The sequence below is a fragment of the Dreissena polymorpha genome, chromosome 12 (assembly GCF_020536995.1).
Source record: "Dreissena polymorpha isolate Duluth1 chromosome 12, UMN_Dpol_1.0, whole genome shotgun sequence".
In the NCBI taxonomy this organism is placed as follows: Eukaryota; Metazoa; Mollusca; class Bivalvia; order Myida; family Dreissenidae; genus Dreissena; species Dreissena polymorpha.
Window position 1 is genome coordinate 42,014,769 of NC_068366.1, and position 27,614 is coordinate 42,042,382.

At 38.0% G+C, this 27,614-nt stretch overlaps 1 protein-coding gene across 50 annotated transcripts in view; it reads left to right on the forward strand.

The window, feature by feature from the left end:
* Positions 1 to 27,059, forward strand: part of LOC127852926 (uncharacterized) — a 56,537-nt gene extending 29,478 nt beyond the window's left edge. Inside the window, exons 21-40 of one of the 50 annotated variants that reach the window (XM_052386968.1) lie at positions 845 to 954; positions 2,749 to 2,853; positions 3,470 to 3,548; positions 4,546 to 4,660; positions 4,987 to 5,067; positions 7,133 to 7,242; positions 8,067 to 8,183; positions 10,126 to 10,287; positions 11,060 to 11,188; positions 12,645 to 12,775; positions 15,342 to 15,473; positions 16,202 to 16,325; positions 18,511 to 20,259; positions 20,458 to 20,523; positions 20,656 to 20,721; positions 20,986 to 21,051; positions 21,184 to 21,513; positions 21,580 to 21,711; positions 21,910 to 25,098; positions 25,786 to 27,059. In XM_052386968.1, coding sequence (XP_052242928.1) covers positions 845 to 954; positions 2,749 to 2,853; positions 3,470 to 3,548; positions 4,546 to 4,660; positions 4,987 to 5,067; positions 7,133 to 7,242; positions 8,067 to 8,183; positions 10,126 to 10,287; positions 11,060 to 11,188; positions 12,645 to 12,775; positions 15,342 to 15,473; positions 16,202 to 16,325; positions 18,511 to 18,660 — 1,545 coding nt within the window. In that variant the 3' untranslated portion in view covers positions 18,661 to 20,259; positions 20,458 to 20,523; positions 20,656 to 20,721; ... (3 more) ...; positions 21,910 to 25,098; positions 25,786 to 27,059. Of the gene's footprint in view, positions 1 to 844; positions 955 to 2,748; positions 2,854 to 3,469; positions 3,549 to 4,545; positions 4,661 to 4,986; positions 5,068 to 7,132; positions 7,243 to 8,066; positions 8,184 to 10,125; positions 10,288 to 11,059; positions 11,189 to 12,644; positions 12,776 to 15,341; positions 15,474 to 16,201; positions 16,326 to 18,510; positions 20,260 to 20,457; positions 20,524 to 20,655; positions 20,722 to 20,985; positions 21,514 to 21,579; positions 21,844 to 21,909; positions 25,099 to 25,785 lie in introns of all 50 variants that reach the window. The other 49 variants (XM_052386961.1, XM_052386973.1, XM_052386962.1 and 46 more) reach the window with 49 other exon arrangements.
* The last annotated feature ends 555 nt before the right edge of the window (positions 27,060 to 27,614 follow it).

A 27,614-nucleotide genomic window follows, 5' to 3' on the forward strand; every position in this document is an offset into this window, starting at 1 on the left:
CTTCCACATGAAGAATCAGGTAAGATACAGTTGGGGGACCAGTACCACTTTCACATGGAGAATCAGGTGAGATACAGTTGGGGGACCAGTACCACTTCCACATGGAGAATCAGGTAAGATACAGTTGGGAGACCAGTACCACTTCCATATGGAGAATCAGGTGAGATACAGTTGGGAGACCAGTACCACTTCCACATTGAGAATCAGGTGAGATACAGTTGTGGGACCAGTACCACTTCCACATAAAGAATCAGGTGAGATACAGTTGGGGGACCAGTACCACTTACAAATGGAGAATCCTAGCATTGGATTGCTTTTGAGACCATTTGGTTCAAGGTCATTGTTAATAAAAGTATACAAAAAGTTTCCTCTCAATACTAGAGTTTTAATGTAATGTGCTTTAATGTAGTGAGAAGGTCGTTTAAAATAGATAAAGACCTTTCTGGCAAACTTAGTTAACTTATGCTAATTAGTTGGTAAAAATTTGAAAATCTAGTTCCTTGGCATGGTTACATTTCTTGTCGTAATTTACGAAAGTTCAGCTTTAAGTTTTCAAATACTGTATAACTACTATCGATACTCAACTTTGTGGACATTCTATCAGGTGACTGACAGATAATTTACTATAAACAAGCATAATGGTCGAACTGTCTTCGGACAGCTCTTGTTTCTTTATTTGAAAATACATGGATACTTAGTTTATATTGTTGGAAGATTGTTGCTCTCTCAAATATAAAGTGTTTTTTTTCGGGTGAATGTCTTGAAAAAACAATTGACGTCGTGCAATCAATAGAAAGATCCATGTGAAATACTGTTTCTAAATACCAGAAGTGTTCATTGCTAGGCAAGCCTGTGCGTTCCCAAGGAGGACGGAATGGACGTGTTCACCACCACCCAGTCGATCGACTTCACTCAGACGTCCATATCCCAGGTCACTGGCCTCTCCAAAAACAGGTGAGCGGTATGGTCATAATGGATGTGTCAATAACGATAGATCCAGAATAAGAGAATGTGCACATTAATAATTTGGTATGACCGGAACCATTGTGAAGAAAGTTGAAAAGAATCAAAATGTTAATTGTTTTAAAAGATTGCGAAAAAACACTGAATTATTTGAGATTTGTTTATATTGAGAGCAACATTTAGTTCAATCTCATTGTTTCACGTAATTACTATTATTTAATAAAAAGTACATGTAAACAAATTTTTTTTTGGCAATGTATACACTATACTTGAATGAATTGTGTATAAGCTTAAGGTTGACCACATTAACAAAGTTGAATACATGATATTTTACCGAACTTACCATTAACCAAAGAACCGTATCAGGTCGGAAAAAAAGCGTGCTGCTTCATAAAATATATGTAAGGGCAAATCTATACCAGTTACCTATCAGTGCCAGAACGTCGAGTATACCAATATAAACACAACGTCTATCGCTAAATATAAGTAAAATACAAGGCGTTATCTAACTGTAATTATACCCCCATTACCATTGGGGGCTATATAGACTGTATGTCTGTCCCAAAAATTTCATCCGATCTTTACCAAACCTGGTCAGAAGTTGTATCTAGATGAGGTCAAGGTCAAGTTTGAATATGGGTCATGCCGGGTAAAAAACTAGGTCACGGGGTCACATAGTGCGTTTTAAACCGAAAGTTTGTCCGGGCCAGAACTATGGCATTTATTGTGAGACTTTAAAATCATTTGGCACATTTGTTCACCATCATTGGACGGTGTGTCATGCGGAAAAATTACATCGATATCTCAAAGGTCAAGGTCACACTTTGAGTTCAAAGGTCAAAAATGGCCATAAATGATCTTGTCCGGGCAAGTACTATGTCGTTCATTGTGAGATTTTTTGGCACATTTGTTCAATATCATTGGGCAATGCGTCATGCAAAAGAATTACGTCGGTAACTGCTACGTCAAGGTCAGACTTTGAGTTCAAAGGTCAAAAATAGCCATAAATGATCTTGTCCGGGCCATTAATTTGTCATTCATTGTGAGATTTTTAAATAACTTGTTACGTTTATTCACAATCATTAGACGGTGTGTCTTGCGAAAGAATATATCTCAAATGTCATGGTCACACTTGAAGTTCAAAAGTAAAACATGGCCATAAATGAGCGTGTCCGGGCCATAACTATGTCATTCATTGTGAGGTTTTAAAATGACTCTGTATATTTATTTTGTTCACAGTCATTGGAAGGCGTGTCATGCGAAAAAATTCAAGAGTTCAATGGTCAACATGGCCATGAATGATAATGGCATAATTTTTTTTTTAAATCGCCATAAATTACATTCTCTTGTTTTATGACGACAGCATGCAAAATAGTCTGTGTAAATGCGGCATGTGAGGGTATACGTCACGTCTGTGACAAAACTCTAGTTTTCAATATGTGTTTCAACATTCACAAGCGCTTCTACATTGGTCTCAACCCTCTCCCCCTCAGCGGCAAAGTGAAAATGGCTGTATGCAAGCAGCACAAAACAACAACGGAACAACCTCCCAGTCGCCGGCAGGATGTTCAGATTTTATGGTGCTTGCTGCTCAGCAGTATTTTAGAGTTTAAAAATAAAACCTTTACAACTTAAATCTAGCAAGAAATGTCGTCAATTTATATAAATTTTCTAAGGGACAAGACGGGAGTCAAAGTGAGTATCAAAGCTGTAAAGGGTTAACAAAGTGTACCTCAACATTTATTTTTGACTTCAATATTGATTGTCTCCCCCTGTTTGTTCCAGTATCAACGTGGAGGTGAAGCGGCTGGGCGGTGCGTATGGCGGCAAGATCACTCAAAACTGCTGGATCGCCGCCGCCTGTGGGCTCTCAGCGTATCTTAGCAAGACGTGCGTGCGACCGCTAGCAAATACTGATAGCTCTTTAAAGGCGAACACACGACCTTACCAATCTATGTTTCTCAACTATTTATTTAGTTGTTTTTTTCAATTTTGTCAACAATGTGTGTTTTTGTTTTTTATTAGTTTTGTTTAAAACGAGTGTTTCAAATTAAAATTGAAGGATATGAAAAATAAATATTCATTTATATTTCAATCAGTTTTTAAAACATATGCTGCAACGTTCTGCAATATTGAGCATTTACATTAATATACCATATTGTTTTCGTCCTGTTTCATGAAAGAAATGTATTTTACCGCTAAATCTTTTCGGCAGTGTTTAGTATAATTACGAAAGTGTATCATTTAGGTTTAAGGAGATTCCACAATCACCCTGGTAACTACATGCAAATTAAGAAAAACGTACCGACGATATGACTTGGTAACACGTTCCATGAAGTCTGTCTTTTGTCGTTAGTGTACGTGTATGCATTTTTATCATTAATTAATTAATCAATAACAAGGACATCAACCACAATAGTTCGTTCTGTCGAGAGTGATTATTTATTTTAGAATCTGTGTCAGTTACCTGTCATTAATAATGCAGTACTCCTATGTTTATTTACAGGCCAGTTAAACTGCGGCTCACCCTAGAGGACAACATGATGATGCTGGGAAAGCGATTTCCATATATTGCCGATTACGAGGTGAAATACTCCACACACAATAACACTCGTTTCAAAAATAGTTAACGGGAATCTCATAAACACTTTTTAACAGTAGGTTACTCCCTTTGTACAAACACGTCGACACGTTTTGCGGTAGTGTTTATAGGGTAGTTGTCCACCAAGATTGTTCAAATCACACTCTTTGGGCAAAAATTAATGTCAGCTTGGGTAACGCGAGTTTCCCTTAAATTACCACTCCCTAAAACACATATACCAAAGATATCAAATACACAAACCATATATACAATGTAACTTATACCAAATATGAAGCTTATCTGATAGTCGTCTACCAAGTTTGTTGTAATTATGTCCCCTGGGTCTCACAACAAAATGTTTTCGAGATACTGTCACGTGGATGACCACATGTGTCGCGTTCTGAGAAAACTGGGCATAATGCATGTGCTTAAAGTGTCGTCCCAGATTAGCCTGTGCTAATCAGGGACGACACTTTCCGCCTAAACTTGATTTTCGGTAAGGAGGGACTTCCTTGAAACTAAAGATACCATAAAAGCGGAAAGTGTTGTCACTGATTAGCCGGTGCGGACTGCACAGGCTAATATGGAACTACACTTTACGCACATGCATTATGCCCAGTTTTCTCAGAAAGCGACTCATATATGTATCACGCGTTATTAGCGCAAATAGGTTTTCTCTGGCTTTTTAATAACAATTATCTATGCACAGTGTCATACTGATTGTAGTATGCGCAGCAATACCACAACAACTTGTTGCGAATGAAGCGCACAAAAAACGTTGGTTGCTTCTGTTAACTATACCGACCCTTACTTTTCTACCAACCTTAAACATTTTTCAGGTTTAGTTTCGTAGTTTTGCTGAAGTCACTAAAATATTATGTAAGTTTTCGTCGTTTTTGATACATTCGATCTAATTAGCTTTATAAGTTGACGCCTGAACATTTGAGCAGGTCTATCCAGTATATTTTCCACTGCACGTGCAATATGTTTACGTTCCCTAGGTGGGCGTGACATCAGACGGGCGACTGAACGGCATCAAGATGTATTACTACGCTGACTGCGGTGCCAATCCTAACGACAACTCCCTGCCTTTTATGCAGGCTTGGGCCAACAACGGTAAGGCAGCGATGATCTGATGAGACATTTCTGTTTCGATGATGAGCCTTGATAAGTTTTCATGAATTTGTTGTGTGTACTTGTTATGAGATATAATGCAACATTTTAAAGTGCAGCCCATGAAAATAACTTTTTTCTCAAATGTTTTGGTAGATATGGTGCGAGATATTTTTTGTTTGAAAACCATTCTAAATGTATAACGATCGAAATTGGTTTGAGCGTAAGCATTATTAATAATGTGATTTTTGAAATACAGATTTTCTGCACGCCGATTGAGTTATTTTTTCATATATGTCGCCTGCTTTTAAGAGTCTGTTACGTTCCAGCATACGCTTGCGACAACTGGTACATCAAGTGTGTGGCCGTGAAGACGAACAAGCCCATGAACACAGCCGCCCGCTCGCCTGGTAGACATCATGTGTTACCTAAATGTTTGCGTCACACAGTGACGTTTAAATAGGTTAATCTAATGTAACGAACGCGTTCATGTAAATATAAACGTTTATTTTACCTCACTTTTATTTACAATGCTCAACTCCCATAGGCCATCGTGACATAGAAATACTGTCAGACCCAGCGGGAATAAACTTACTGTCCAAAATATACTGTATCCCGCTGCCATAGCAATCACGTGCCACCAGCGGGAAAACATTTACTGACAAAAAAATACTGTAACCCGCTGCCTTAGCAATCACGTGCGGAATGTTCGAAAATTATACTGTCCCATTCGCGCATGCGCAGTACGCAGTTTTGCGTGTCCGTTGTATTTGGATAATTAAATAGAGGATATTTGTTGGATTCGGTGGATTATCGATTTTAATTCACGAGTGATCGTAGAAAATAATATTTTCACGAGTGGCGCATATATATTTTCTATGATCACGAGTGAATTATAATCGATATTCCACCGAATCCAACAAATTTTATTTTTATTTTATGCTTTTTGCACAGTTTATATACATTGTTAAAGAGTTTAACTAAAGAATTTCGCTGGGATAATGACGTCATTTCGTCAAAAAATGACGTTATTTCACAGTAAACAGTGAAAATTATCGAGAATTTTCACTGATAATTTTCATTGTTTGAAACAGTGAAATTATCAGTTTTAATTCACTGATATTTCTCTATAAACCACCGGAAAGCATAAAATAAAATATCTATTGCAGCTGAAACTGTGCTGTAGAATAGATTAATGCCATTATTTTAGCTTTGACAGGAGTCAAAAAGAAAATCAATTTAGTATACTGTAAACGACACGCTTACCTCAAAGGCAACTTTAATCCAATGCTAATAACAATAAAGTTACAACGATATACACTTCCAGTGTCTGTTCTTAAGGTGTTATGCATGACAAACACACAATCCGAAATACGTTTTGGATTCGTTCGATGCTTTAAACCAATATTTTACTGTAATAAAAAAAACACCACGTCCATATTGTTGTCCCAAAATGTTTCGTCACCGAAGTGACGTCACACAAGTACGTCATAAAATCCGTAATCAAGTGATGAAAATAAAATACGGAAAGCTGGTTCTGTAATAGATCTATATTTTTAAAGAAATAATTGACGACTAAGAAAATTGATGGGATAAACTAGGTCGGTGCCGAATAAAGCGAAGTTCATTTTGCTCTGCCCGTAAATCTGAACCACTCAACATATTAATGGTTGTTCATTGCTGAAATTAAATTCAATTATTGAATATTAAAATTGTTCATGGTTCATATAAATTGTTCATTTTTGAATACTTTATTCGGTATAATAAACTAAATATTACATGTCTGACAGGGTGACAGTAAATTTGTCAACTTTCGGAAAAATACTGTCAACCTTGGCTTCGCCTCGGTTGACAGTATTTCCTCAAGTTGACAAATTTACTGTCACCCTGTCAGCCATGTAATCTTTATATAATATAAACCCGTTGTGTTCAATTGTATTTTATAACGTCTAATATGACGACCTGACCTACCTACATATTTGTAGACATCAGTATTCAACGTTATTTTGATGCAACATATAGTCTTTCTTTTTATGCCCACGGTAGGGTGGCATATAGCAGTTGAACTGTCCATCAGTCCGTCAGTAAGTCCGTCCGTCCGAAAACTTTAACATTGGCCATAACTTTTGCTATATTGAAGATAGCAACTTGATATTTGGCATGCATGTGTATCTCATAAAGCTGCACATTTTTGGAGGTGAAGGTCAAGGTCATCCTTCAAGGTCAAAATTCAAAAAATGCAATCCAAGGGAAGTAATAAGCTTTCAAAGGGAGATAATTTCTAACACTGCAAAATGATGTATTGAAATTTTATTTCAAAGCGGCGCAATAGGGGGGCATTGTGTTTCTGACAAACACATCTCTTGTTAGAGTATACGTTTATGTTTTTATAAAAACGAAAGTTAATAAAAAATCTCTTCGAACTGTCTGTAGCCAACTTAACCTAATGCAAACTTTATCCTGTTGTATTACCAGGCTCGCTGCCGGCAATCTTCATCATGGAGTCGCTGATGGAGCAAGTGGCCAAGACCCTTAACAAGGACCCCACTGACATCCGGGTCCTCAACACGTTTTCTGATGGCGCGGTGAGAAAATATCCTCTCCACTGCCAAATGAAGCCGACGACCGCTTTGTTTTGGGAATAAAACCTATGCTCTTTGTTAGACAATATACTACTCGTCTGTAACCGATGATATATTCGGAGTTTTGCATAATATATGTAAATAAAAACGAATTATACTACTGATACGTAAGAATCGAACACATAGGGCATGGGCGCGCTTTGAATGCGCACCCGAATAAAACTTTTTGTTGACCAATAAGCATAGTTAGGCTACACCCCATATACTATATAAATTGTATTTTGTGGTGGTTGAAGGGGAATGCTTTGGGATCTGATTATATTTGAGCCTCGCCCTGACAAAGCCTGTTTAACCGTTTGCATGCTGGGAAATTTGTTGTCTGCAAAAAATGTCGTCTGCTGAATTTCTAAAATTAGCATTTTCTTCGATTTTTTTCAAAAAATACTATTAGAATAGCAAACAGTTTGGATCCTGATGAGACGCAACGTTCTGTGGCGTCTCATCTGGATCCAAACTGTTTGCAAAGGCCTTCAAAATTCGGTTCCAGCACTGAAAGGGTTAAATGCATTTGCATATAGTGTCGTCCCATATTAGCCTGTGCAGTTCGCACATGCTAATCAGGGAGGAAACTTTCCGCTGTTTTGGTAGTTTTCGTTAAAATGAATTCTCTTTTTAACGAAAATCGTGTTTAGGAGGAAAGTGTTGTCCCTGATTAGCCCGTGTGGATTGCACAGGTTTATCTGGGATGACAATTGACCCACTCGAGTTCAATCCATTTGTTCACATAGCGCGGCCCATTTATGATTTTGTCAATATTTGTTATGCAGGTGGATCCACTGACGAAGATGCCGCTCACGAACTGCCTGCTGCAGACCCAGATTGCCAGTCTTCTCACTGACGTAGACTACCAAAACAGACGGATCGCCGCAGACGCTTTTAATCAGGTACAGCGAATCGCTCTTCTTGGTTGTAATATTTGCTGCATGTTTGATGGGTCGTAAATACCTATAGGAGGACCCACCCGAAAATATATTTTCAAACTTACACACGCCGGGGGAGATAAATTGCACATTGGTCGCCTTGGTAAAAAGCGTAAGAACCAACATTTTCTTGAACCGGACAGCCTTAAACAGTGATGTAAACTTGTTAAAAATAATTTCTTATGTAGTATTAATATTGTTTATATAATAACAAATTAATATTTTATAATTGAATATTCAATGTGTTTTCGTTTAGCCTTGTCAAGTGATATTACCTGTTTACAAACGGACGACACATAGTTATTATTAGGGCCGTGCTCTGTTAAAATGGATGTAATGCATGTGCGTAAAGTGTCGTTCCACATAAGCCTGTGCAGTCATCACAGGCTTATCAGGGACGAAACTCTTTTCCGCCGAAACACATTTTCGCTCAGAAGATACTTTTTTAAACAGAAAATATCATTAAAGCGGAAAGTGTCGTCCCTGAATAGCCTATGCAGACTGAATAGGCTAATCTGGGACGACACTTTACGCACATGCATTAAATCTCAATTTCACAGAGCGCGGCCCTAGTTATGTGTCTTTTACAATGATTGAGTCTCAAGTCTTGTCATAAATGTTAATAATCTACCTTATCGCAAAAGCCTGGACTATCATCATTCATAAGCGGTATTTGTATACGTTACAAATTCAAGATTGGGAATACGCTATTTCATGCCGATATATAAGACGAGGTTAATCATATAACCAGTTCAGTAGTGGAAATGCTCAAGTAAATTCCAATATGTAAGATATGGTTAACCCAGGAGTTTAAAAACATCTTAGGTTTAACCTAAACAGGTCACATTCCATCGTCATATATTTTAAAATTTCGCTAGCCATGTTCTCGTTTGCTTGCGGAAAATTAAAAGACGCGCACCGAATAAAACAGCAAGAATTCGTCGTCAAATCAAAAGCACAAAAAAATGATGGCAAAGCATAAACCACAAAACCTTGTTTCCACGTGTGAATGGAAACAATAGCATTAAATCTAAGGCTTACTCTTCATCATGCGATTATGGTTCCAAACCATACGAATGAGCTACATCATAATGTATTATACCAAAACATCACACCATACACGTGCCATTTATCAAATAATGGTGCTGGGTGTATTTGGTTTTGCTCACGTTCGCAGAATTTACGGCAACTTTCTCTCTTAAAAATGCCAGGAATTGTTTTTTATATTACTTTTGTAACCACAGGCAGTGGTATCATTTAAAAAACCCGATTGTTGAACACCTCCCTCGGAACCTCACCCCCTGACCCCACCCTGGGACCCCTAGTTCTATTGAAGGTTAGTTAAGGTTGATACATATGTTGGGACCATTGTTCTATATGATCTTCACAGAAAAGGTACAATTGGAAAAATTCGTTCATAATGATTATGTGTATATTTTTGAAACAAAGCGTTTCCAATGGTATTTGCTTGTCAATATTACCGAATAGCGTTGGTCAAAACCTGTTCCAACATAAACAAACCAGCAAAGGGGCCTGGCATGGGATAGGGTTGGGTGAAAGTAGGGTCCCGAGGTATAGGGGGAAATAATTTTTCGATTTTTGTCAATGATACAGCTGCCTTTGTTTGCGACCTTAGTTACGAATTTTCTTGACGCGTTCAATACAATAAGATATTGAGGGACAACCAGTTTAAGATCGCAAACCCTCTATTTAAATCTCAATGTTGTTACTGGTACACTGGCATCTCACATTGAAGACGCCATTTGACCGAACTAACGCAGTGTGATAATTAAGGTTTTAACACAATTATGAGAAAACTTTTCTTAATGGTTATATTGGACGGGAAACAAGGTAAAGCTCGTGATAAAAGTGCATTTCATCATTCCTTACACTGTCCCAACTATAGTCGAATCGGTGGAAAAAGAAGGGTCTGTCGGTGGTACCGCTGAAGTTTGGTATAGACTGGCGCGGTGCGCGCTACGGCAGCCAGGTGTCAATCTACTGGCCGGACGGTACAGTGGCCATAACACACGGGGGCATCGAGCTGGGGCAGGGCTGCAACACCAAGGTGATAATATACTCATCAAAATAACTCACCTTATAATGCATAGCAACTTTCGTTAATATGTGCGGGCCAAAAAGACAACCAAATGAACCAATTTGTTGTTGATGGTCGTTAGGTGCTTGTATGTGTTTTAGTTTCTTACACCAAAGAACAGTTTAAAAAACAAATGAACAAATAAATAGCTGAATAATTACAGGACACATGCAAGTATATATGCATAAACCGTAAGCTTTTGACAGAGAAATCTGCACGCCTTTAGTTTATATCAGAGAATCGAATTCGGCCTAATTGACTAACTCCGACTTTAGATAGATTATAGGAAAACTAGTTAACATATGAGTGCAAACGAAGTTGACATATGTAAAATCCTTACAAAATGACATGTGATATTAACGATATTTAGTTTTACCCATTTATGCCTAGCATCTAGAAAAAATGCCTTGGCAAACAGCGTAGACCCAGATGAGACGCCGCATGATGCGGCGTCTCATCTGGATCTGCGCTGTTTGCGTAAAGGAATTTATGTAAGAAATATTCTAAATATAGAAGTTAGAATACTAGACATCCCTAATTTTGGAAATAAATTTATCCAATTTAGAAGGATGGGAGAGTCCACTAGGCATAAATGGGTTAATAAAACTTCTCTAGATGCACAAAATGTGTCAGCGTTGTTTGTACAACGGATGAGATGTATGTTAGTGAAGGGTGGGGGGGGGCAGAGGGGGCGGATACGCATATTGCGCTGTTTCGGCTCAGCTCTGTATTTGATGTACAGGCGGCGCAGGTTTGCGCATTCGAACTCGGGATCCCCATGGATATGATCAAAGTCAAGGCCACAAATTCCAACGCTACGGCAAACAGCGTAACCACCGGAGGGAGCATAACGTCAGAAAATGTTTGCGCTGTGAGTATTTGTAAATTGTGTACGCGTATTATTATGGGTTAACGGTCTTTTTTAATGAATGTGATTTTTAATTAAGGTAATACTTTAAACTCAAATGATAAGAAAACAATGCACATAAATGAAAAAATATAATAAGAATCAAACAGTTACAAGCTTGGTGTTCTGAGAAAACTGGGCATACTGCCTGTGCGTAAAGTATCGTCCTAGATTAGCCTGTGCAATCCGCACAGGCGAATCAGGGACAACACTTTCCGCCTAAATTGGATTTTTTTCTAAGAAGAGACTTCATTTAAACGAAAAATGTCATAAAAGCGGAAAGTGTCTTCCCAGATTAGCCTGTGCGGACTGCACAGGTCAATCTGGGACGACACTTTACGCACACGCATTACGCCCAGTTTTCTCACAACACGACTCAATTAATCTAGTACCTGTGTGTATTTCAGTTATTCATCTGAAAAGGCCTTTCCTACTGTTTTATCATTTATCTAATACAATAAAGTATACATATATTATTTATGCGAATTCAGTATTTTATCAAACTCATATGAGCTACCCCGTCTGTGTTATTTCAAGGTCTAAACAGTCGATGTTAGACTATGTTATCTATAGTGTGATGAGAACTATACGTTCATTTACTTAAGAAATAATTGACGGGTAACAGTTGGTTATTGCGGTAATAACCAACGGTATGGAGTTCCGATGCGTATGAATTAAACCACGAGGGCGTAGCACGAGTGGTTTGATAACAAGCATCGGAACGACATACCGTTGGTTATTACGCAATAACCAACGGTTTCCGTCGATTATTTCGATTCTAACACGATTTCATTTATAAGTTATCCGCGATTTAAAGGTTATAAATGAGAACTATATTAACCAAACGTCTTCCACTTTTCCGCGAAAACGTGACGACACCACAACAATGACAATCAAATGACGTATTCTTCATTCATAAACAGTGCGCGGACAATCAAAGTGACGTCATACTTATCTCCGTTAGTATATCGGGATAATAACCCACGGTAGTTTTAATTCTTTGTATGTGGAAAACAAGTTACGTGCCGTGGTAGAATTATAAATAATTTTGTTCCAGACTTTAATGGATTTGATGATTAATTTTTTAGCATACATGTTTCTGTTTCTGCTCTGCATGTTTTTTTCTATGTAGTTGTCCACTGTCGGCGATCGTATTGTTAATGCAAATATACTTCGGTTGTGAGAAAGAAACATACGTAAATCCAGGTTCGACCTTTTACTACCGATTTTATATTCAACTGACAATTATATATAACAATAACAACAATGATGACATCTTAAGACGTGAACGTTCGCGCCGTCGGCGACGTCGCATGGCGTCGCGCCAAAATCACAACATCCACATTGATTTGGGCCTTCTGGAATAATTGCATATAAAATCGTATATACATCTCAGTGTGAAATTGTCACTTTACCACAGGGCGTGATTGAATGTTGCAATCAGCTCAACGCACGTTTGGCACCCGTGAAAGCCAAGATACAGGATCCAACCTGGCTGAAAATTATCCAGAAATGTTATGAGGGTGGGGTGGATTTGACCGCCAGATACTGGTATGTATTTAATGCTCGCCCTTTCACGCGTGATGAAGTCAATCCAAACCATAAACACGTCTGCTTCCAATCATCGCGTGTTGCAACGCGGTTTTGTTCATCACTCAATTGTGTCCGACACACCACACTAGATACCCTTACTAAAACACTAAATCAATAGGATAGGCTATTCATCCATTTATCAGTGCATTAACCCATTTACTATTTGCACTTAATAGCGACAAATGCGTGTGTCACAAGTAGATCATATTTGAGTCACGAGCGTCTTGCCTTTTCAATAGTTGGTCTCACACGATCTCACACGCCCACTGAGAACAATACTGAGGTATAAACTACCAAATATACAGCATGTTAGGTGTAACTGCTTTTTACTGTGAACATGGCATTAAAGCATGTGTGTTTTTGGTCTGGATTTCTTACAGCGCTGATTGTTTTGTTATGTTATTTGGTGCATTATTGGTATGACACCATTCTATGATCATAAGATCGTCGTGTTGTTATGGATTAGGTGTCCGCCTAGAGACCGGGAGGTCATGGATGCGATTCCCACGGTAGGAGCGTTCTTTAGATCTCTCCCAAAGACACCAAGTACTGGTTCTAGGCCCACGAAACGGACTCGAGAGCGTTTATATAAGCCTGAAGCTTTTGATGCAATCAAGCTAAAATAAATAGGTTTAAACTTTTAACTAATGCTCTTAAGATTACAGTTTTTCCAAAAAATCCGTCGTGTTTGCAAAAGGTTACGACATGGTAATATCTTGTATAGTTCCAATGCGTGTGGTATGAATTACAGCAAAACATTCATTAAACGCCAGCGTGGTATTAATAAATCGTATGATTATTGGTTAATCGCTTATTGATCGTTTCTTAAAGTTTGGTGTTTTCAACGTCAACGAAACAAGAAGCGTAATTTAAGTTCATGTAAATAGACTTATCCAATAAAACTATCCGTATTGTAGTCGAATTTCAAAAGTAAATCCGATTCTTTGTATTGTTGTATTGTGTTGATTGCCGTACTGTAAGCATTAAGTAGAACTGAGGCCTTAATCAACGAATTTCAGTGAAACGGAGTGTATATTTAGTTACTTAAATTTGTTATTAAATGCATTTTTCGTTGAACAAGGTTTTGCTGTAAATGTTCATGCTTCCTTTTCCCATGTTTGTGGTTCTTATCTGCACCCTGGCAGTGTTAGTGCGACGTGTTTGATATTTTTGTTTGGCTTTTATGTATAAATGTTAATGCAAATGCTTTCCTGCAATAACTGCAGATTTCTCTAACGTGCGTCGGTGTCCACAAACGATAGTGTGTCCCCATATTAATGGAGCCTTGTTCTGAGAAAACTGGACTTAATGCATGTGCGTAAAGTGTCATCCCAGATTAGCCTGTGCAGTCCGCACAGGCTTATCAGGGACGACACTTTCCGCCTAAACTTGATTTTCGGTAAGGAGGGACTTTCTTTGAAACTAGAAATACGATACAAGCGGAAAGTCTCGTCCCTGATTAGCATGTGCGGACTGCACAGGCTAATCTGGAATGTCACTTTACGCACATGCATTAAGCCCAGTTTTCGCAGAACACGACTCAACTATTCGGGTATTTTCTGTTGCTTCATGCGTTGGTGTCACCCTGTTCACAACTTTGCATAGATAAAATATTAAGTGATTGTAACTGTGTTCTAATGTAATTGCTGAAACTTTGATGTTCATTCATATTTTATTTAGCTCGATTGCATCAATGTCGCAATGCTAATCGAGACTTACGGTGATTCTCGACCTATCCGTCTCTCGGGTAAAGCCAGTACTAGGTCTCCCGAGAACGTCACGAGAGTCAAGAACTGGTTTCGATGCATTGATAAATCGATTACGGACGACCCAAAAAGATTACTTATGACCAATCAACACATACCGATTGATTTGCTTAATTATATTTCTAGATGATTTGTCTTAGAGCGGTATATTACTATGATTTGATTTTGAGTTTTCTTATGTAAGTTCATGACATCATGTTTTTTTTGTTAAGCATAGTACTATTGTTCTGTCTTTATGATCTCAGAATGATATTTAATTCTATTAATAAAAATAAATTATAAAATAAAAATTCCATTGTACGTGCATATACGCCAATAAATTGCAGTGTCATCTTCTTGAAAAAATGTTTGCAATGTATGTGCATGTATAATGTTTGTTTTTAGTGATATTAAATAAAAAAATAAAAATAAATGTAAAACTTTCTTTAGTGTAAGTCATAACGCAGATATACACCAAGACAAGTTGGAAAGGAGAAAATATCAACTAATCGAGATCAAATCGAATCGTTAACCCTTTCAGTGCTGGAACTTAATTTTGAAGGCCTTTGCAAACAGTTTGGATCCAGATGAGACGCCACAGAACGTGGCGTCTCATCAGGATCCAAACTGTTTGCTATTCTGATAGTATTCTTTTAAAAAAATTCTAATTTTAGAAATTCAGCAGACAACATTTTAGCAGACGACAAATTTCCCAACATGCAAATGGTTAAATCTCAATCCAGTATGTGGATCTGATACAAGTTGTGTATGCTTTACAGGAGGAACCCGGCCCAGACGACGCCGTTCCAGTATTATACGTACGGGGTCACCGTGGCGGAAGTAGATTTCGACGTGTTAACTGGGGAGCACCAGCTCACACGAGTCGACGTGCTCTTTGACTGTGGGCAAAGGTGAAGCAACAGATTTGCTCTTGCATACACTCTTCTATATGATATTTTAAAATCTAGGAGTCAAAAACAACTGTTTCTGACTAACCCATTTATGCCTAGCGTCTAGAAAAAAAATGTCTTGGCAAACAGCGTAGACTCAGATGAGACGCCGCATGATGCGATGTCTCATCAGGGTTGCGCTGTTTGCTTAAAGGAATTTCTGTAAGAAATATTCTAAATATAGAAAAAAATACACTAGACATCACTAATTTGGAAATAAATTGATCCAATTTAGAAGGATGAGAGAGTCCACTAGGCATACATGGGTTAAAATTTAACTTAAAACTAATGTTCCCGATAAAATGGTCCTCAATGTGCGATAATTGCAGGCTATTTTATCTTATACAATTAATTATTTTGAAGTTTGACGGCTTTGAACTCGATTGTCGATGGTGTATAGCTCGCCAAAATTAACCATACAGTAAAATTTGTTTGTGTAGGTATTAAAGTACGTTTATGATGAAATTTCATTGGGAATCGGGTTAAATAGATAAACAAGTACATCCAGAATACGCACTAGGTTGTTTTCATTTAGAATCGCGTATTCGAACAAATCCACGAGTATGAATATAGGACACAACTCAAGCGTACAATATTTGTAAAGTTACGGATTTAAGTCGGTGAGGTGTAATGTATACATATGACCTTTGAAATTGAATAAGACATGCCATGTACCATATATACCACAGCGCTAACCCTGCGCTGGACGTGGGTCAGGTGGAGGGAGCCTTTGTGATGGGCCTCGGGTACTGGCTGACCGAGCAGTGCCGATATGATCCCGACACGGGGGCCCTTCTGACCAACAGCACTTGGGTGAGTTGATGGGGCTTGGTCAAAATTACGTGGGTTGGTAGGTTCCGTATACTTATGTACATGGATGAGTACATTTTCGCCCACATGATCTTTCTTTTGGTTTTTTTTCCTAACATACAAATGCCGCGTTGACCTCGTGACTCGCAAAAACATCGCCCGACCACAAGGTTTTATAGAAAGGAATTGAAGTTAAAACCAAGTGAAAACAGTGTCAAACAATAAGTGTGCAATATCTGGTCGCATATTCAAATTTCGAGTGACATATGAACGCGATAGATATTCTAAAGAAAATTTAATCTTTAAAAATGTGTCCGGCGTGTGTGATAAGACTTTCAAATATAACCGTGATGTGACATTAAATTGCGCCACCACTAAGCCGTGGTATGATGTTAATATTGCTGTATGTGTAGAATCCATGCATTTGATGATGTTTTAAGGATTTACTAATGAAAACATTAAGCGTGTCTTTATATTCACAGGCACTCGGCATTAGCTACTACCCCCTGCCCCCCAGCTACAACCCCCTCACCCAGCTGCTACCCCCTCCCAAAACTCTCGAAATTGTCCATTAGTAATACAAAATAGCATGACAAAAAAGTTAGTCGAAAAATAATATATATAGTAAAAAAAAACGACTAACTTTTTTGTCATGTTATTTTGTATTACTAATGAACATTTTTGAGAATTTTGGGAGGGGGTAGCAGCTGGGGGGAGGGGGTAGTAGCTTATGTCGAGTGCCTGTGTTTATATTTAGGTGATATTGAATATACATTTATTTTGATATATAGTTGAAAAACGGCTCTGTCAACATTGACAATTTGTGATATCACTGTCAACACAGAAATGTTTGTTTGTGCATGTCTTTCACTTATTTATGAGCTGACGCAATCATTTTGAAAATCAAAGTGTTTGCCTAAGCGCCCTTAATAACATTTTCGGTTCTCCATATCTTTATTCCGCTGGAGGCATTCTAGGAAGCGGCTGAAGATCCCATTAATTTACAGCTTAATCCATTTATGCCTAGCGTCTAGAAAAAAGGCTTTGGCAAACAGCGCAGACCCAGATGAGACGCCGCATGATGCGGCGTCTCATCAGGGTCTGCGCTGTTTGCTTAAAAGAATTTCTGTAGGAGATATTCTAAATATAGAAATAAATATACTAGACATCTCTAATTTTGGAAATAACTTGATCCAATTTAAAAGGATGGGAGAGTCCACTAGGCATTAATGGGTTAATAACATATGTATAAATTTACAATGCAACGTTATTTTTATTACAGCTTTGTCCAAACACTGCATACATAAATTAAGTGACACCGCTGCCATCCCTGTTATAGCAATCAAAGTTTAAGACATGTGTGGCGCGGCTAAGAGTACTTGACATTTGTTCTGTTGTGTGGCTGCTATACAGATTTATAACGTTGTAAGACACATAAAAGAAACGATGGTTTCAAATTATGATGCAATAAATTATTTGTATTACTAACGCTGTAAAGTTATACTGTAAAACATGTAACTATTTAGACAATAAAAGCCCGTTGTCATGTAATACTTGTGCAACTTTAAACAATCATTCGGACATTTCCACATTCCAGCACAAACTCTCAGACACTTTTTCGACCCTCGATATGTTTACATTTAGTCGCTCACTCACGAACAAACTCAATTTTCTGTCTCTCATCCATTTACTCACTCACTCTCTCATCGAGTGGCTCTCTCACTCACCAAATGCCTCTTGTACACTCTAAATCACACAATGGCTCTTCAACGCACTCAACTCTTTGTGCCAACCTTTCTCATTAAACCAACGGCTCATGCACTCACACTCTCAATCACTCAATAGCTTTATCACTAACTTAGTCTCTCACTCACCTCATGGCAGAACGACTTTCTCACTCAACTGTTTACATACTATATACTAGTACATCGCTCACTCGCTATTTAGATCACTCAATCTGTCGCTGTTACTCGTACGATTGCTTACTAACTCACTCTATCATTAACCCAATTTCTCTCTCACTCACTTACCAACCGATCACTAACTCGCTGTCTGGCTTACTTATTAAGCCATTCATTCAACCGCTCACACATGCAGGCACACACGCAGGCACGCACGCACGCACACGTGCACACGCACACACACACGTGCTGACACGCTCACCCACTCGTTTGTTTTCTGTTCGTAGGAATACAAGCCGCCTTCTTCTAAGGACATACCTGTTGATTTTCGGATCAATCTGGTGAAGAAAAATCCGAACCCAGCTGGTATCCTCGGAGCTAAAGGTCGGTGGTTCGACGATTTTACAGCAGTACATTTTATGAATCGACATGCGTAAATAGACAGGTGAAACTGACGTGTAACAAATATCTTGACAAAACTTCAAGACTCACTTGCATTGTTACATGCTCTATTTCAGAGTTAATGCTACTGTGTTTTTTTCAAATATAAATACATGATTTCGCTGATTAATTAAAAAAAACAAATACACCTTCCGTCATGCAGCCACATAAATGTATGTGTTCCATCAGAACATCATATCTGATTACAGATGAGATCAAGGCCACTGTTACGTAATATAGAGACATTGTTTCCGCTCAAAAACTAAGTAAAAAATGAACTATTTTATTGGAACTACGTATGCTATTTTCTGTATGTCAAGATCTAGCATGAACTTGCGACGTGATGTGGGTTTAAGGTCAAGGTCAATGTTAGTGGATGTAGGATTGTTGGTACTCAATAACGCTCGATTGGTTATTGTCGGCTCGGGTACTACTTACATGTACCCCGGGTACTCTTAAGTATACTAACATGTACCCCGGGTACGGTAAAAATACTCAAACGTACCCGGGAATTTTAACGCTAAATCGGTCGCTGTCGGCTATTTTTTTGAAAATAATTATGTTCACATTTATTGCAATTTTCTGTTAAATGGACTCATTATTATCGGAATTCTTACTAAAATTTCATGTTGATGCATTTTTGTTTCAAAAGAGATGTTTATTTAAGATATATATTTTACGGCAATTGGTTGCGCGTCTTACAACATCGGATTTTGGCGGGAATACAACTCGGGTACAGTCTAATATCGACCGGGTACGTTTAAGTATATTTACCGTACCCGGGGTACATGTAAGTATACTTAACGGTACCCGGGGTACATGAAAGTAGTACCCGAGCCGACAATAACCAATCGAGCCTCAATAACGTGACAGCAAATTGATCAATTCTAATGAATGTTTATACATTTATCTCTCATATCCAGGGCTTGAACATGGGATGGGTGTGGTCAATGTGACTGTTACTAAATATATCGGCCGTGCTCTGTGAAAAAGGGGTTTAATGCTTGTGCCTGAAGTGTCTTCCCATATAAGCCTGTGCAGTCCGCACAGGCTCATAAAGGATGGTATATTTCGTTTCAAGAAAGTGTCTTCTTAGCAAAAATCAAGTTTAGGCAGAAAGTGTCGTCCCTGATTAGCCTGTGTGGACTAATCTGGGATAAAACTTTACGCATATGCATTAAACCTCCTTTTCACAGATCGAGGCTCATATGTTAAAGGGGCCTTTTCACAGATATTAACGTGTTTTTTAGTTTGTCATTAAATACTGTATATTGATAAATGGTAACATTGGATCTTAAACGCTCCAGTAAAAAAAAAACAAGAATACGAGACAAAAAATAAAAACAGTAACCCTCGAACATAGGTCGAGCGCTCTGACCTCTGCCATATTCAAGTAGGTTTCTGCTAGCTCGTGTCTATAATACTACAATGAAGGCTGTCTGAATAGTACCATATTCAAGTAGGTTTCTGCTAGCTCGTGTCTATAATACTACAATGAAGGCTGTCTGAATAGTACCATATTCAAGTAGGTTTCTGCTAGCTCATGTCTATAATACTACAATGAAGGCTGTCTGAATAGTACCATATTCAAGTAGGTTTCTGCTAGCTCATGTCTATAATACTACAATGAAGGCTGTCTGAATAGTATCATATTCAAGTAGGTTTCTGCTAGCTCATGTCTATAATACTACAATGAAGGCTGTCTGAGTAGTACCATATTCAAGTAAGTTTCTGCTAGCTCGTGTCTATAATACTACAATGAAGGCTGTCTGAATAGTACCATATTCAAGTAGGTTTCTGCTAGCTCGTGTCTATAATACTACAATGAAGGCTGTCTGAATAGTACCATATTCAAGTAGGTTTCCGCTAGCTCATGTCTATAATACTACAATGAAGGCTGTCTGAATAGTACCATATTAAAGTAGGTTTCTGCTAGCTCATGTATATAATACTACAATGAAGGCTGTCTGAGTAGTACCATATTCAAGTAGGTTTCTGCTAGCTCATGTCTATAATACTACAATGAAGGCTGTCTGAATAGTACCATATTCAAGTAGGTTTCTGCTAGCTCTCGTCTATAATACTACAATGAAGGCTGTCTGAATAGTACCATATTCAAGTAGGTTTCTGCCAGCTCGTGTCTATACTACTACAATGAAGGCTGTCTGAATAGTACCATATTCAAGTAGGTTTCTGCTAACTCATGTCTATAATACTACAGTGAAAGCTGTCTAAATAGTACCATATTCAAGTAGGTTTCTGCTAGCTCATGTCTATAATGCTACAATGAAGGCTGTCTGAATAGTACCATATTCAAGTAGGTTTCTGCTAGCTCATGTCTATAATACTACAATGAAGGCTGTCTGAATAGTACCATATTCAAGTAGGTTTCTGCTAGCTCATGTCTATAATACTACAATGAAGGCTGTCTGAATAGTACCATATTCAAGTAGGTTTCTGCTAGCTCGTGTCTATAATACTACAATGAAGGCTGTCTGAATAGTACCATATTCAAGTAGGTTTCTGCTAGCTCGTGTCTATAATACTACAATGAAGGCTGTCTGAATAGTACCATATTCAAGTAGGTTTCTGCTAGCTCATGTCTATAATACTACAATGAAGGCTGTCTGAATAGTACCATATTCAAGTAGGTTTCTGCTAGCTCATGTCTATAATACTACAATGAAGGCTGTCTGAATAGTACCATATTCAAGTAGGTTTCTGCTAGCTCATGTCTATAATACTACAATGAAGGCTGTCTGAGTAGTACCATATTCAAGTAGGTTTCTGCTAGCTCGTGTCTATAATACAACAATGAAGGCTGTCTGAATAGTACCATATTCAAGTAGGTTTCTGCTAGCTCGTGTCTATAATACTACAATGAAGGCTGTCTGAATAGTACCATATTCAAGCAGGTTTCTGCTAGCTCGTGTCTATAATACTACAATGAAGGCTGTCTGAATAGTACCATATTCAAGTAGGTTTCTGCTAGCTCATGTCTATAATACTACAATGAAGGCTGTCTGAATAGTACCATATTCAAGTAGGTTTCTGCTAGCTCATGTCTATAATACTACAATGAAGGCTGTCTGAGTAGTACCATATTCAAGTAGGTTTCTGCTAGCTCGTGTCTATAATACTACAATGAAGGCTGTCTGAATAGTACCATATTCAAGTAGGTTTCTGCTAGCTCGTGTCTATAATACTAAAATGAAGGCTGTCTGAATAGTACCATATTCAAGTAGGTTTCTGCTAGCTCATGTCTATAATACTACAATGAAGGCTGTCTGAATAGTACCATATTAAAGTAGGTTTCTGCTAGCTCATGTATATAATACTACAATGAAGGCTGTCTGAGTAGTACCATATTCAAGTAGGTTTCTGCTAGCTCATGTCTATAATACTACAATGAAGGCTGTCTGAATAGTACCATATTCAAGTAGGTTTCTGCTAGCTCACGTCTATAATACTACAATGAAGGCTGTCTGAATAGTACCATATTCAAGTAGGTTTCTGCCAGCTCGTGTCTATAATACTACAATGAAGGCTGTCTGAATAGTACCATATTCAAGTAGGTTTCTGCTAGCTCATGTCTATAATACTACAATGAAGGCTGTCTGAATAGTACCATATTCAAGTAGGTTTCTGCTAGCTCGTGTCTATAATACTACAATGAAGGCTGTCTGAATAGTACCATATTCAAGTAGGTTTCTGCTAGCTCGTGTCTATAATACTACAATGAAGGCTGTCTGAATAGTACCATATTCAAGTAGGTTTTCTACTCGCATAAGCCCAAGACCAACCAACGATATTTAATAACAGTAACAATTCGTCTTTGTTTATTTTGGCAATCTTCAAATTCGAATGTAAGATTAAAGAGACTAAAGAAAGATTCGACTTACACGAATGTTTGCGACAAAATTAAAATCGGCTAGTTAGATGCCTATGGAAGCGCATATGGTACACCCTGATGCGTTGATGATTTTAACATTCTATGACGGCATGATATGAAAAAGGTGTCATGGCGTAAAAAATAACTCATCGTGTCGACTAAAACTATGACGGCAAGTCATTTTCACAAGAGCATGACGCCAAAATATATGTTGCTTTGTCGACTTAGATCATGTCGATCAAATATTTTTTCGGGAAAAAGCCGGAAACATTTACGTCGAGACTTTAACTTAATGTCGTTATGGCGAGTAAACTTAAGAGGGAAAAACCTACAAAACTATGACGACAAATCATGTCATGTTATGTCATAGTAAGTCGATATAAACTAAACCGACACGACCATAGTATTGGGGTGTACCATATTCTATGACGGCATGATATGAAAAATGGGTCATGGCGTAAAAAATAGCTCATCGTGTCGACTAAAACTATGATGGCAAGTCATTTTCACAATAGCATGACGCAAAAATTATGTTGCTTTGTCGACTTAGATCATGTCGACCAAATATTTGTTCGGGAAAAGCCGGAAACATTAACGTCGAGACTTTAACTTAATGTCGTTATGGCGAGTACAATTAAGAGGGAAAGACCTACAAAACTATGACGACAAACCATGCTATTTCACAGTCAATCGATATAAATTAATCCGGCATGACCATATTATTGGGATGTACCATATACGCTTCCGTAATTTCACAGTAAGTCGATATAAATTAATACGGCATAGCCATATTATTGGGGTGTACCATATACGTTTCCGTAGATGCCAAAGCAATAACCACGTGTTGATACAAGTATATCGGTTAAACGACGTGATAAGTTTACATTTCGGAATTCCATCTTAAATTTTATCGTTCGATTTAAAAGAGACTACTATGGATCTGACTAACATACATATTTACGACAAAATTCTGAACTGCTGGTTAGATGCCATAGCGATTAACACGTGTTGTTCTATTTGGCATAACGACGAGATGAGGTATACATGGTGAAATGCTAATATTATAAAGGATTTTCTGAAAATGGGAATGTGCGGAATTTCCGTAGCAGTTTCCCAATAACACGTAGAGAGTGTACGGGTTTTCCCCAGGTCGCTCCATTGCGCAATGCCAGGTCAACGTTTTGACCGGAAAACCGCTTTTGTTCATTTACGAAATGTATCTTTGTATTTTGTGAAATGGCTGTAACTAGCCTGCTGTACGTTTACTGTTCCCTCGTCGTTATTCTTTAAACACATCCTGCATTAACCCATCTATGCCTAGCGTCTAGAAACAAAGGACTTGGCAAACAGCGTAGACCCAGATGAGACGCCGCATGATGCGGCGTCTCATCAGGGTCTGCGCTGTTTGTTTAAAGGAAATTATGTAAGAAATATTATAAATATGAAAATAAGTATACTAGACATCCCTAATTTTGGAAATAAATTGATCCAATTTAAAAGGATGGGAGAGTCCACTAGGCATAAATGGGTCAAGAGTAACTCTACTGCCACACTTTATCGTCATTTACCGAATACTTACCAATATGCTGACTTATTGACAACTTTGCCTCGTGAATATTATCGTACTCACTTCTGAAAGAGATGTTATTACGAATACCGTACTGTATAGTTTTTTTCGACGGATATTGTTCTCTTGCTTGAAAGCTTGTACGAATGGGCATGAATTTCCTGATGATTCAACACCTTGTTTGCGACCACAGACTAGCGTAGTTCACTATAACTATTTCGTGACTTTCTCGTTATGCGTTATATTGTCATAATGCAGTGGCTGGCTCGTCCTTATTGTAACAAAATTATTGTTATGCCTGTAGCATTATCATTTTCCTATGTTTTTGAACGCCCCTATAAGCTTTGCATGTATACTATGAAAAAGGTTTTACTTTCTCCATAGAAATATTTGTGTTTAACAAGTAAGCACTGTCTGCGGAATTTTCGTCCTTTATAGCTTACCCATTCGCCAATCTCTTTGAAGGACTTCACACTGATCTCACACACTGATCTCCGATCACCTAGACCAGTTCCTGGGTCACTGGAGGAACCTTTTTTGAATTTTCGACCATGATATTTCTTTTAAGCCTTCAAAATGAATATGAGTTTTTTGTACATGTTAGAAATGAACTATATTGTCTTGTCATGTTTTTAGATGTTACATTCTTACAAGATGCCTCTGTATAAATGAAAGCGTGCTTTGGACGTAAACCTATTGAAAATTGAATTAAGTACATTTCTCTTTAAAAAAAATCTCTGAAAAAGCACACGTTTTCTTCTACGCTGAATACAGCGCGCGGTAAGGAGAGTATCCTGCTTGCTTTCATGAAGGATATTAGAGCCCAATATTTGCAGAAAACAAATACTCTTTTTATTCTTTCAGCGTGCGGAGAGCCGCCAATGGTGATGAGCTGTTCTGCACTATTTGCTCTGAAACGTGCCATTGAAGCTGCACGAAAGGACATTGGCCGAGACACGGACTACTTCCCCTTAGGTAAACTTTAAATGTTTCATTGGAATTTGCGCTTTTCTACTTAACTATTTTTACCACCTATATTTCTGGAGCCATAGGTGGTTTGTTTTAAATAGCATGTTAGTCTAGCAACACTAGAATTTGTTACATTTGTTTGAATCTATGGCAGCCTGCTGTCTCTATATCGACCAAATATGGACACGGATATGTTTTTAGCTTTCTCAAAACAACGCATACTTATTCATCCATATAGAGAAGTACATTACGTTTGTAATTAGATATTGCATAAATATGCCGCCCGTGTTGTTCAACCCATTTATGCCTAGTGGACTCTCCCATCCTTCTTAATTGGATCAATTTATTTCCAAATGAGGGATGTCAAGTATATTTATTTCTATATTTAGAATATTTCTTAAAGAAATTTCTTTAAGCAAACAGCGCAGACCCAGATGAGACGCCGTATCATGTGGCGTCTCATCTGGGTCTACGCTGTTTGCCAAGGTCTTTTTTCTAGACGATAGGCATTAATGGGTTAATGGGGCATGGAAAACTATTTGCCCAAACACGATATAGTTCAGCCAAATGTCTTCTTACATTCGTATTGTATTTCCATTTAAACTTGATGTTATGCTATCTTTTTCAAATTCTTATATTGCAATTAAAGTAAATGCTCCTATTTCATGACCTGTGATTTATTAACTATCATAGGTGCACCGGCTACAGTGGAATACTGTCAGATGGCATGTTATACCGACCCGTCACAGTTCGTTCTGATTTAAATGCGCATCTACAAATCACGAAAAACAGGCGTATAATGTACAGAAATGACCGGGTCGAAACACACTACGAATGTTGCCATGTGTACTTCAAATGATGTGGCCGGGACTTGCGATTTATAATATGTTAACTCTTTTTAAATTTCCTTGTTCAAGATGCTTGATAAACAACTGTTACCTTTGACAATGCTGAAAAATAATAAATTACGGAAATCCCGTTGGGACAAGTGAATATATACTAATAATATATGCTGACTGGTATAATGAAAGTTGAGTTGTTGTGGTCAAAAGCATTTTGAGGCTACATGATTTAACAATTCTTCTGCAGTTGTTGCCTTAACCGAATAGTTTGTGTTTGTAGTCTTTAATTATGTTGTGCAATATTTCAAAATATGCAATGATTGTTGATATTTTATTTTTTCGTTTTTGTGAACGTATTTCTTTTGCTATGATTATTGTTGAATTGTCATGGATATTGGTGAGCAATTTCAAAACCGCACAAAGTGCTCACCTTGTAATGTATTTCAGCAGCGTTATGGGAAAACCGGACTTAATGCATGTGCGTAAAATATCGTCCCATATTAGGCTGAGCAGTCAGCACAGGCTACACTTTCCGAATATATGGAATGTTTCGTTTAAACGTATTGTCTTCAAAGGAAAATCCAGGCTAGGCGGAAAGTTTGAACCAGATGAGCTTGTGCGGATTTCACAGGCTAATCTGGGACGACACTTTGCGCACGCGCATTGCGCCCGGTCTATACAGAGTGCTGCTCATTATTATGTTAGAGGTAAGTTCGTTCTGCTATTACATGAAAAATAAAATGTGACATAAATATTATTAGAAAATGTAAATGACTTTACTATGCTCATAAATGTTCAAGAATTTGGACTGGGCTGTTTTAACCCATTTATGTCTAGAGTCTAGAAAAAGGCATTGACAAGCAGCATAGACCCAGACGAGACGCCGCATCATGCGGCGTCTTATCAGGGTCTGCGCTGTTTGCTTAAAGGAATTTCTGTAAGAAATATTCTAAATATAGAAACAAATATATTAGACATCCCTCACTTTGGAAATAAATTGATCCAATTTAGAAGGATGGGAGAGTCCACTAGGCATAAATGGGTTTAGATTGAATCGTGAACTTTTTTCAATGCTGAGATTGATTTATCGCCATTGACCTGTGATAATAAATGCCAATTATATAATCACTGTTTTGGATTTTTACTGCGAATGTTTTTGATATTGGCACCTTCACCAGTGTTGTGTTGACAGTTGTTTAATGTTCAAAGATCTCTTGATACAGTCCGTTGTGTTCATACTGAGAATATCGCTCGTAACGGAAACAATCGGTTTAAAAAATGTGTCTTGTTCTGATAAACTGGTGTAAATTCATGTGCGTAAAGTGTCGTCCCAGATTAGCCTGTGCAGTCCGCACAGGCTTATCAGGGACGACACTTTCCGCCTAAACTTGATTTTCGGTAAGGAGGGACTTCCTTGAAACTAAAAATACCATTAAAGCGGAAAGTGTCGTCCCTGATTAGCCTGTGCGGACTGCACAGGCTAATCTGGGACGACACTACGCACATAAATTAAGCCCAGTTTTCACATAACAAGACGCAAATAGTGGCCACACGCGCAACTTCGTTTAACATTGCCTTTTTTAAGTAAATAATACAGAAATTGTATACCAACGGATGGAAAAGTTAAACCCGTGTACGTAGAGACATCATTGTCAATGCATTTTTATGCCCCCCTTCGAA